The following is a 13,292-nucleotide window of genomic DNA, read 5'->3' on the forward strand; positions in this document are numbered from 1 at the left end:
ATGTATAACCATCTATGTAGAATAACAAAGCATATTACACTAGAAACAGTAACAAAACTACAGTATTGTATATTTTACAATTCGTTTGCATGACGCATGAGCAAAGTAATAAAGCTAACGACATACATTAAAGGCATTGCAATTTGTGAGTAAATGCAACCAACATTGATATTGTAATGACCTGACTAGCTCATAAATGAACAATTGTCCAGACAGAAGCTTGAGTTTGCGAATTGACGGTTTATTGAACCAACTTTACACAGGCTACTGTTTGGGCCGTAGCACACGCCAAATAGATAACCCACAATACAACCGTGACCTTCTCTTGTGAAGCCCAGATGTAAGAGAGAGAGAACAAAGGCTGAACCTGGTCTTAACTTCCAATGCCCAACCCCCCCTCCACGCCACTCCGCCAACCACCAGGATGCCCGGCATCAGAACATTCCAGGCATTCCCGTGATTGGCAGATAGCAGGTTGATTGACATGTCGGACCCCGCGAACACCGGGTACTGGTCAGTACAACACAACCACCTCCTAGCCTAGCACATAACACACAGCTGTCTGTGCGGGTCGCTACAATATGTAAGCAACTCTATCAATAACAAGATTATCATCATTAGCTAAATGCTTGAATCGAACTTACAAACAAATATTTTTCCAAGGCTGAAGCTTGACAAGAAATAACTACATTGAAAGACCTGCAACGTAGCGTTGTTTGTAGCTGCTCTATGCGTGCAAAACAAATTCTGTACTTCCTGTTTGCGTCAGTCTTTCTAAGTACCATGAAGCGCCACTAGGGGGCAAATAACACCATTGAACACAATGAAAATCCAATTGAACCATTGTAATAAAATAATCTGTTACCTTCTAACAGGATGGCAGCACACTAATGTTTCTGTCACGACTTCCACCGAAGTCAGTCTCTCTCCTTGTTCGGGAGGCGTTCGGTGGTCGACGTCACCGGCTTTCTAGCCATCGCTGAACCACTTTTCAAATTCCATTTTTTTTCTTTGTCTTTACACACCTGTTTTCAATTCCCCAATTACATGTTCATTATTTAACCCTCTGTTTTCCCATGTATGTTTGTTGTATTGTGGTCTGTATTGTGGGTAATTGGTAATTCTCTTGTATTTTGATGACTTTGAGTAAAGTTACTTTTATTTACTCATCTCTGCTGTTCTGCGCCTGACCTCCTCTGCACCAGCTACACACAGACCCTTACAGTTTCAGTGTTGTTAATGGTTCCTCAGCTATGAGGTGAAAACAATAATAAGCTTCGGAAAATTGAGAGAGACGGAGAGAGAAAGATACCCCCCTCCCCAGTATCTGAGTGAGCAGCAGCACCCCAGTTCCCGGCAGTAGAACATTTCGGAGCCCATTTGTTGGACAGTGTGTAAGCAGTACGCTCCATTAAAACACACCTGCAGGCATCTGAACAAGAAACAAGAGGCAACGAGTTGAGTAGAAACAGACTGCACATCTCGAAACTGTTTGTTCTACAACCCACATCCAGATCACAGCAGAGTTCAAAGTTCAGGGACAGCACTAGTAGCATATACAGTAAACAACCCAACAAAACCCACTCCAATACAAAAAGAGTGCAAAGCACAGTCTTGTCTGTAAACTCAATATCTGGTAAATAAGTGTCACTAGAAAACTAAAGAAGAAGATGAACAGCCACATTGATTGGTGTAAAAATTACATTTTCCCCTTTAAATTTTCTCACCTCTTAATTCAGGTGAATTAAGTTTCCATTTCATCTTCTTACCCCAGGGGACAGAGAATCTAAGGACTGTGTCTTTAATCCACAACACTAGTCTTGGCGTCTTGCAAGTTGTTCACATGATGTCATTGGATTGATTTTTGGCTGTGACGAAGAAGTGGTTGGAAGTAAAAGGCATTGTCAAATTAATGAGACCTGACAGGAGAAAATAGACCTTAAGGTCTTTGGCTCCTTTCCTTTCATGAGCTTTCAGAAAACCCACAGTGGATAAGTTATACACCCCCACACATACGTACACGCACAAACGCACACACAAACACACTTACTCAAGGGGGTGATCGAGGCCTTTCTTAACCCTCTGTTGTTGTAGTGATTTCACGCCATGTTGGTTCCAATCAGATCCATAAAGAACACTCCGTCGCCATAACTCTCTGTCTTTAATAGGATTTAAGGATACACTTCACCTCACAGACCTCCATTTACCCCCTCTATAATAATACATTCTTCTGCAACTGACAACTAAGCAAGAATGCTGCTTAAGCACATTTTAGGCCTATTTTTATGGTTGTTTGTGTTAACTAAGTGAAAACTATTGTCATTTACATTATGACATTTCAATGGAATGTTTATGTTACATGTTAACTACATGTACACTTTTGTAGCACTTTATAATAACACCACGTAATAAAGGATGTATAATGGATTGGTAAATAGTTTATTATGTATTAATCATTACTCCATTCATAAGACATTTAATATAGGTCCTTACAAACCATTTACTAATCATTAGTTAAGTTGAGTGACCAGTGAAATTCCTCACAAAAAGATGGACATGCCATTGGTAGACATTACAGCAGTACCTGATGCTCCTTAAGGTCTCAAAATAGCCTAAAACATATCAATGGTAAGATTATAAGCACACAATGAAGAATGCTAAAGGAAATAAATAAATGTATAACATTTTATTCACAAAAACTGCTGTGAAACAACTGTTGCAAGGATTTGACGAAGAGTTAATGTGAATGTTTTGGTAATGTTGTCGACGTCACGAACGCAAACTAATCAATAATACAGGGAAATGTTGCCTGCACACAACAGCTAGCCGGATCTAGTGAATTTTTGTTCCTTCATTACTACTAATATGTGATTGAGGTAGAAATGTTACATGTTTGATTTGCAGGTAGAAATGTTCCATGTATAATCTTTAAGTGCTTCCAGTGTTTCAGTCTTTTAACAGCAGATTATTTTCACACATGGCTTTGTTTGGTGGCACCATTACTGAGCCTCAAAACATGGTAACCTTTTAAAATGAAATGTAACTTATTTTGTACATAATATTTCTGCCACTGTCTCTTATGACCAAAAAGATTCTCTGGATATCAGAACAGCGATTACTCACATCAAACTGGACAAAGATTTTTTCTTTAATGATCAGATGCAAAGGATTTACTGCTGCTACCAGACCAGGCCCAAATCCCTGTCATTCAAATAAAATGAAATACACATGTTTAGCAGATGTTATTGCGGGTGTAGCAAAATGCTTGTGTTTCTAGCTCCAACAGTGCAGTAATATCTAACAATTCACAACAATACACACAATACACACAACCTAAAAGTAAAAGAATGGAATTAAGGAATATATAATATTAGGATGAACAATGACTGAGTGGCATAGAATAGACTACAATATATACATATTAGATGAGTAAAGCAAAAATATAAAAACATTGTTAAAGTGACTAGTGTTCCATTATTAAAGTGGCCAGTGATTTCAAGTCTATGTATATCGGGCAGCAGTCTCCAATGTGCAGGGTTATATAAATGGGTGGAAGTCGCCTAGTGTTAGCTATTTAACAGTCTGATGGCCTTGATATAGAAGCTGTTTTTCAGTCTCTTGGTCCCAGTTTTGATGCACCTGTACTGACCTCGCCTTCTGGATGATAGCAAGTGAACAGGCAGTGGCTCAGATGGTTGTTGTCCTTGATGATCTTTTGGGCCTTCCTGTGATATCGGGGTCCTGGAGAGCAGGTAGTTTGCCCCCGGTGATGTGTTGGGCAGACCGCACCACCCTCTGGAGGGCCCTGCGATTGTGGGCGGTGCAGTTGCTGTAGCAGGCGTGATACAGCCCGATAGGGTGCTTTCAACTGTGCACCTGTAAAAGTTTGTGAGCGTTCTAGGTGCCAAGCCTTCTTCACTACAATGGACCATTTCAGATCATCAGTGATGTGTACGCCAAGGAACTTGAAGCTTTCCACCATCTCCAATGCGGTCCCATCGATGTGGATAGGGGGTGCTCCATCTGCTGTTTCCTGAAGTCCACATTCAGCTCCATTGTTTTATCAACATTGAGTGAGAGGTTATTTTTTTTTATCCTGGCACCACAGTCCCAGGGCCCTCACCTCCTTTATGTAAGCTGTCTCGTCATTGTTGGTAATCAGGCCTACTACTGTTGTGTCATCTGCAAACTCGATGATTGAGTTGGAGGCGTGCGTGGCCACACAGTTATGGGGGAACAGGGAGTACAGGAGGTGGCTGAGCACGCACCCTTGTGGGGACCCTGTGTTGAGGATCAGCGAAGTGGAGGTGTTGTTTCCTACCTTCACCACCTGGAGGCGGGCCGTCAGGAATTCCAGAAAAAACAAAATACTGCAAACTTGCTTAGGGCCTATCTGTCTGCGCCATCTTCCTGAGGAGACGCCAATACAGGGGACGCAGATCTGGGTGCCTTGTGAGAATATGTCTGCGAGTGTGTTACCCCTCTCTACCATCCTTCCTATTGGCCAATGTGCAATCATTGGAGAATAAACTGAATAAGCTCCGTTTGAGCTCCGTTCGAGACTGTCCTACGAACGGGACATTAAAAACTGTAATATCTTATGTTTCACCAAGTCGTGGCTGAACAAAGACATGTATAATATACAGTTGGATGGGTTTTCCGTGTATCGACAAGACAGAACAGCTACCTCCGGTAAGACGATGGGTTGTGGTCTGTGTCTATTTGTCAATAATAGCTGGTGTGCTAAATAAGTGTCAAGATTTTGCTCGCCTGAGGTAGAGTACCTCATGATAAGCTGTAGACCATACTATTTACCAAGATAGTTATAATCTATATTTTTTGTAGCTGTCTATTTACCACAACAAACTGATGCTGGCACTAAGACCGCACTCAACGAGCTGTATAAGGCCATAAGCAAACAATACAATGCTAATCAAGAGGCAGCACTCCTAGTGGCGGGGGACTTTAAGGCAGTAAAGCTTTAATCTGTTTTACCTCATTTCTACCAGCATGTAGCATGCAACCAGAGGGGAAAAAACTCTAGACCACCTTTACTCCACACACAGAGATGCATACAAAGCTCTCCCTCGCCCCCCATTTGGCAAATCTGACCATAATTCTATCCTCCTGAGTCCTGTTTACAAGCAAAAACTAAAGCAGAAAGTTATATATTTATTTCACCTTTATTTCACCAGGTAGGCAAGTTGAGAACAAGTTCTCATTTACAATTGCGACCTGGCCAAGATAAAGCAAGGCAGTTCGACACATACAACAACACAACACAGGGCTTGTAAGTAAGCATTTCACGGTAAGGTGTATTTGTTGTATTTGGAGCATGTGACAAATACAATTGAATTTGATTTGATGATGCAAATGCTAAGCTGCAGGACTGTTTTTCTAGCACAGACTGGAATATGTTCTGGGATTCATCCGATAGCATTGAGGAGTACACCACATCAGTCACCTGCTTCAGTGCATCGGAACGACATTCTGACCCGGACACTTATAAGAAATCCTGCTATGCACTCCAATGAACCAACAAAGAGGGCAAAGCGCCAATACAGGACTAAGATTGAATCCTACTACACCGGCTCTGACGCACGTCGGATGTGGCAGGGCTTGAAAACTATTATGAACTACAAAGGGAAGCCCGTCCGTGAGCTGCCCAGTGATATGAGCCTACCACATGAGCTAAATTACTTCTATGTGCGCTTCGAGGCAAGCAACACTGAAGCATGCATGAGAGCGCCAACTGTTCTGGATGACTGTGTGATCACGCTCTCCGCTGCCGATGTGAGTAAGACCTTTAAACAGATCATCATTCACAAGGCTGCAGGGCCAGATGGATTACCAGGGCATGTACACAGAGCATGCGCTGACTAACTGGCAAGTGTCTTCACTGACATTTTCAACCTGCTCCTGAGAGAGTCTGTAATACCTACATTTTTCAAGCAGACCACCAAGAACACCAAGGTACCCTGCCTAAATGACTACCAATCTGTAACACTCACGTCTGTAGCCATGGAGTGCTTTGAAAGGCTGGCCATGACACACATCAACACCTTCCTCCCAGAAACTCTAGACCAAGTCCAATTTGCATACCGCCCCAACAGATCCACAGATGACGCAATCTCTATTGCACTTCACACTGCGATTTTCACCTGGACAAAAAGAACATCTACGTGAGAATGTTCTTCTTTGACTACAGCTGAGAGTTCAACACCATAGTGCCCTCAAAGCCCATCACCAAGCAAGTACCCTGGGACTAAACACCTCCCTCTGCAACTGGATCCTTGACATCCTGATGGACCGCCTCCAGGGGGAAAGGCTAGGCAACAACACATCTGCCACACTGATCTTCAACACGGCCATAAGGGGTGCATGCTTAGTCTCCTCCTGTACTCCCTGTTCAACCACGACTACGTGGCCAAGCACGATTCCAACACCATCACTAAGTTTGGCGACAACACAACAGTGGCAGGCCTGATCACAGACAACGATGAGCCAGCCTATAGTGAGAAGGTTAGAGACCTGGCAGTGTGGTGCCAGGATAATAACCTCTCCCTCCACCTGATCAACTCAAAGGAGATGATTGTGGACTACAGGAAAAGGAGGACCGAGCACGCCCCCATTCTCATCGACGGGGCTGTAGTGGAGCAGGTTGATAGCTTCAAGGTCCTTGTTGACCCCATCACCAACAAACTATCATGGCCCAAAAACATCAAGACACTTGTGAAGAGGGCACAACAATGCCTCAGGAGACTAAAAATATTTGGCGTGGGTCCTCCGTTCCTCAAAAAGTTCTACTGCTGCACTATTGAGAGTATCCTTATGGGTTGTATTCCCGCCTAGTATGGTAACTACTCGGCAACAGTTAATCAAATGGCTACCCGGACAATTTGCATTGAACCACCCCCCCTTTTTTTACGCTGCTGCTACTCACTGTTTATTAGCTATGCATAGCTACTTTATGTACACCCTACCTATATGTACATATTACCTCAATTACCTCGACTAACCTGTACTCCCGCACATTAATTCAGTACCGGTACCCCATGTATATAGCCTCTGTATTATTATTTTATTGTGTTACTTATTTCCACACTTTGGGTTTTGGTAGAAAAGTCACTTCCAAGAAATGCTTATGTTAGCATTTTCGGACTAAAGACATTATTTTATACATCAGACTATTACAACAGGAATAAAATGTTCAATATGTTTTCTAAAGCATCCTTTTGTGTGCTTATTATTTAACCATAGATTAGTATTAATATTTAAAAAATATATGTGTGTATATATATATATATATATATATAAATACAAATGAATAATAATAATAATCTATATATATTTATTATTATTTTAGCTACCAGTTGGATACCACGAAATTGGGGAGAAAACGGGGTAATAAAATAATAATAAATATATATAGATTATTATTATTATTCAAGGGTGTACAGTCTTGTCTCATCGCTGCAACTCCCGTACGGACTCGGGACAGGCGGAACACAACCCAACCAAGTCGCACTACTTCTTGACACAATGCCCACTTAACCCGGAAGCCAGCCGCACCAATGTGTCAGAGGAAACACCATGCACCTGGCGACCGTGGCAGCATGCACTGCGCCTGGCCCACCACAGGAGTCGCTAGTGCGTGATGAGACAAGGACATCCCTGCTGGCCAAACCCTCCCCTATCCCAGACAACGCTGGGAAAATTGTGCACCGCCCCATGGGTCTCCCGGTCGCGGCCGGCTGCGACAGAGCCTGGACTCTAACCCAGAATCTAGTGGCACACGGTAATTGGCCTTAGACCACTGCGCTACTCGGGAGGCCCAACCATTGATATGTTCTGGGGTAGGGCCTGTCATTACATTTTGTCAGCCAGTGATTGTCTTGCAAATAACTGCTTGTCTCATGGTAATTGACCATTAATTAACATAAACACATTTAGCATCTCGTGGATTTCACACACAGCCTACACAATGCTGATGCAGAACATCTACATTCTAATAAATCAATTTAATATAGCCCACACCATCACAATAGATCCACAATGTTTTTATGGAAGTCTAAAAAACTGATATGATATGAAGAAAATGTAGCCTATTTCAGAAGAATGTCCATATGGCATATTCCCAGATGATCTTATGTTAGGCCCTGATCTGGCTATGCCATATGGCTGTGGGCTACACTAATTAATATAGCAGATTTGCTTAGAATTCTGTGGCATTATTTTATATTATTTTATAACATGAAGAATACAATTGAACCTAGCTGAACAAAATAAAAAGGATATTTCCTTCAAACGATTTCCGAGGGAGTGCACACATGCAGCTATTCTGTGTTATCAAAGAAACAGGTCCTCCTATATGTGTAACTTTATTTGTGATACAAACGTTAGGCTATATGTTTTGATTTTTAATACATTCTATAAGGCTACATTATGCGACAGTAATGATGATTTGAAAAAAGTTGCATGAAAGGCATGGGCTCTCTCTGTTTCTTGTGCAGGCTGCACACACATCATCAGTTTCTCATTCACAATTTGACAAGCACTTGATCATTTTCTCACTCATCACACTATTCGTAATTTAATCTGGTCTTTACATATAGCCTATGGGTGGAATTAGTTTTGATTTAGAATAGCACACAAAAAAAAACGTAATCCGCAGCCTGCGCTCGAATAGCAAACGTGGTTACGTTTTTAATATGCAAGCATAGGCAGTCCGTTCATAAGGCTACGGGAAGCTTTTCCTAAAGGAAATGCCTACTCCTGTCTATACAGAAATAAATAGAATAATTGAAACATAGGCCACAGAGTATCATTAGCTGTTTACATTTTGTTTTGTTTTAAATCGGCGTTTTCCAAACTCGGTCCTCGGGACCCCAAGGGGTGCTCATTTGAGTTTTTACCTAACACTACACAGCTGATTCAAATGATCAAAGCTTGATGATTAGTTGGATCAGCTGTGTAGTACTAGGGCAAAAACCAAAACATGCAAACCGTTGGTAAAGCAAATTGTTAGTGCTGTAAAGAGAGGACAATGAAAAGACTAATCTGTCTTTTAATTATACAAATGATAAATTATATAAATTCCAAATTTAACTGAGAAAAACAACAGTATAGCACTAAAATAGCGAATGGAGGACGTTTTTCCTGCGGTTCATTTTCATAACAGCCAGGTAGGCTATACTCCTGTTGTAAAGTGGAGTAATGTGATTAATATTAGGAACATTGAGAAATAAATATAGTAGGCCTAGCCTATAGAAAGCTGATGGGATCATCATCTTTTTAATAGAGGCCATGAAAACTCTGTTTTCTCACGTAATTGCATAGCTTATAGACATTTTGCACAACATTTTGCACAACATGAGCTCATTGATTTACTAATGGATTTGCGTTGATGTCAGAGCGTTTAGAGGGACAATCGCTAATTACCAGGCCAAAAATGTGTCACATAAATATGTGTATGTGACTAATAAAATGTGATTTGATAAGTACCAGGCCATTAGTGATTGGCAGTTAGCAAGTTTGGTAGGCTAATATTGACCATCAGCAGCATCAGTGCGTAGTTTTGGAGAAACCTAGTTATCATGACTAAATGGTCACATGGAATTTGACTGCGGCCATGACTCGTGACCGCCGGTGGGGTGGTAATATGGTCACCCTAACAGCTATATTCTAGGGGCTATTTCGAGACCTTAAGGAGGATCAGGTACTGCTGGAATGTTTGCCAATGGCATGTCCATCTTTTTGTGAGAAATTACACTGGTCACTCAAAACAGTAAAAAAAGTAAATAGCCAACACTTTAGATGAGGCCACACAAAAATGACGAAAAAAATACCCAATGGATTATACGGAACTATATTAAACATCTCATGAATCATTATTAAATACTTTAAAAGTTGTTTATAAATGTGTGAATAACTAGGTTACTAATATTTACAAATGTGGGCGTAACAATGAATAAATTATGAAAAAATGACTTACTAATCCATTATAAATGCTTCATTATGAGGAGTTATTATGAAGTGCTACCTAAACTTCTGATAAGGCAGAAAACAGCGTGGCTAATTAGGTTAACTAACTAAGTGTTACCTAAGGGTAAAAACATTTTAACTTCATGCTAAATACATACTAAATATTCTGGTAAAAACAGACAGAAAAAGACAGCTTACAATGTATCACTCTCCAGTCCAGTCAGAGGGATAAAGCTATAGATAGAGCCACAAACGAGTCATGCCACCCCATATAGTGGTCTCTAGATAGAACACACAATCATGCTTTCACACTGTCCAAGCAGTCTTGGTAACAATATTTTATTGTCTTCGATCCAAGAATAGCAATATCACCAGACATAACTCAATCTGTCGTAACATCAGACAATGCAGTGTGTGTGTGTGTGTTTTCTCCCTGTCTCACAAAAGCAGTATGTATCACCCTACATAACAACCTATACATAGGCCACACATTATTGTTTTCCGCTACCTCAAGCCATTATTACACAGGCCACGAGATATTGCATTTCCCTGGTGGAAGCAATCTATAGATGGACCAATGGTATTGTGTTACCTGGACTAAGCAATCTATACAGTAGATAGATGAATGGTATTGTATTTCAGTGGTACAAGCAATAATGACCATCCATTACTGTGTTCTCTCATTCCAGGACTTAGTTAGTATATGCATGTAAATATACTTTTAGCCTTCTTGGGCTGCAACCCTGTCCCCTTTCTTCCCACCAAACATACCCAAACCACACCCCCAAAACACATACATACAGCCATCATACCTTCTTGTCGAGGTTGTTGAGGTGTGTGTGGTGAGTCTTGGCAGTAGCGTACACTCCGTCCAGGTCAGTGACCCCGCGGTTAAACTCCTCGACCGTACTGTCCGCTAATGGTAAGGGAGCCTCCTCAGCATCAATGTCGGTTTCCACAGCAACCACCGACTTCTCCGCTCCTGTTAACTCACGGGCTGTAAGATCAAACACATCAACACATTATTAAAGAAATGCCTCATCACCACGCCATGTTAAATAGTTGCCATAGAAGGAGGGTCAATGGAATAATAGACTTTGTTGTTGGAAAGAAAGTTTCTACACCAAAAGATGAGGGAGGACAAAAGAAGAGTGGCAGGATGAGATGCGCTTCATTATGGTGTTCTCCTGTGGCTCTCCTGTTCTTCCAGCTCACAATTAACTCTCCAGATAATCCCACTGGCAGAGCTCAGAGACTCGTGTGGTTTATACCAGAGGAACAGACAGAGAACAGGGGATCAGCTCACATGTGTGTTTGTGTGTGTCAGTGTTAATTCCGTCAACAAAAATTGTGAGAAACATTTTAACACATATTTTTCAGTGGCAATTGACGAGACTATAACGGAATAAATAGACCCAGACAAAACTATAACTAAACTTTTTTTTTTTCATTTCAGTTGACTAAAATGAGATGAGACAACTATCTCTGTGACTAAATCCTGACTACCAAGTGGACTGGACAAGAGTTTTTGGAGAGATTGAAAGCTTTTTAGTGATGAGCACAATTAACATTAGCAGGACAGACGCGCAGCTTTACAAAAGTTTAATAGTAAAACAACAGTCTATTTATGTTTTTCTCTCCCTTGAGTATAGAAAAGTAGGCTGTCATTTGAATTTGTAATCTCGCTCAACCCTCCCACTTTCCTCACTGCATTTCATAGCCAAGTTCTGTAGCCAAGGTAGCCAAGTCTTCTAATTTTCCTCAGAGAAAACAGCTTGATTCTAGCCCTTACCATTCAAAAGATATGACCCATAATACCAGCGCCACGTTCTACTGTGCAATGGAATGCCATATTTTATATTCAAATCAAATTGTATTGGTCACATACACGTGCTTAGCAGATGTTATTGCAGGTGTAGCAAAATGCTTGTGTTTCTAGCTCCGACAGTGCAGTAATATCTAACAAGTAATAAATGATCTAACAATTTCACAACATAAACCCAATACACAAATCTAAGTAAAGGAATGGAATTAAGAAAATATAAATATATGGACAAGCAATGTCAGAGCGGCATAGACTAAGATACAGTATAATAGAATAAAATAGAATAGAATACAGTATATACATATGGAGATGAGTAATGCAAAATATGTAAACATTATTAAAGTGACTAGTGTTCCATTTATTAAAGTGGCCAGTAATTTCAAGTCTATGTACATAGGCAGCAGCCTCTAATGTCCTAGTGTGCTAGAGGAGCTGTTTTTTTAGTCTCCTGGTACCAGCTTTGATGCACCAGTACTGGCCTCGCCTTCTGGATGATAGTGGGGTGAACAGACATCGGGTGCTGTAGGTGTCCTGGAGGGCAGATAGTTTCCCCCCGGGGATGCATTGGGCAAACCGCACCAACCTCTGGAGAGCCCTGTGGTTGTGGGTGGTGCAGTTGCCGTACCAGGCGGTGATACAGGCCGACAGGAGGCTCTCAATTGTGCATCTGTAAAAGTTGAGGGTTTTAGGTGCCAAGCTACATTTCTTAAGTCTCCTGAGGCTCACTACACTGTCTGTGTGGGTGGACCATTTCAGTTTGTCAATGATGTGTACGCCGAGGAACTTGAAGCTTTCCACCATTTCCACTGCAGTCCCGATGTGGATAGGGGGTTGCTCCATCTGCTGTTTCCTGAAGTCCACAATCATCTCCTTTGTTTTGTTGACATTGAGTGAGCGGTTATTTTCCTGGCACCACATTCCCAGAGCCCTCACCTCCTCCCTGTAGGCTGTCTTGTCATTATTGGTAATCAACCCTACTACTGTTGTGTCGTCTGCAAACTTGATGAGTTGGAGGCGTGCGTGGCCACACAGTCATGGGTGAACATGGAGTAGAGGAGGGGGATGAGCATGCACCCTTGTGGGGCCCCAGTGTTGAGGATCATCGAAGTGGAGATGTAGTTTCCTACCCTCACCACCTGGGGGCGGCCCGTCAGGAAGTCCAGGATCCAGTTGCACAGGGTGGGGTTCAGACCCAGGGCCTCGAGCTTAATGATGAGCTTGGAGGGTACTATTTTGCTGAATGCTGAGCTATATTCAATGAACAGCATTCTTACAGGCATTATTATAGGTATTCCTCTTGTCCAGATGGGATAGGGCAGTGTGCAGGGAGATGGCAATTGCATCGTCTGTGGATCTATTGGGGTGGTAAGCAGATTGAAGTGGGTCTAGGGTGACAGGTAAGGTAGAGGTGATATGATCCTTGACTATTCTCTCAAAGAACTTCATGATTACAGAAGTGAGTGCTATAGTCATTTAGTCCAGT

General features: G+C 41.7%; 1 protein-coding gene across 1 annotated transcript in view; it reads right to left on the reverse strand.

Annotated features, from left to right (window-relative positions):
• LOC115145159 (carboxyl-terminal PDZ ligand of neuronal nitric oxide synthase protein-like) overlaps positions 1–13,292 on the reverse strand; it is a 249,689-nt gene that overhangs the window by 55,749 nt on the left and 180,648 nt on the right. The window contains exon 7 of the mRNA XM_029686485.2: positions 10,797–10,981. Within this exon, the coding sequence (XP_029542345.1) occupies positions 10,797–10,981 (185 nt within the window). The remainder of the gene's footprint in view (positions 1–10,796; positions 10,982–13,292) is intronic.

This window comes from Oncorhynchus nerka, linkage group LG17 (genome assembly GCF_034236695.1).
Source record: "Oncorhynchus nerka isolate Pitt River linkage group LG17, Oner_Uvic_2.0, whole genome shotgun sequence".
NCBI classification, from domain to species: Eukaryota; Metazoa; Chordata; class Actinopteri; order Salmoniformes; family Salmonidae; genus Oncorhynchus; species Oncorhynchus nerka.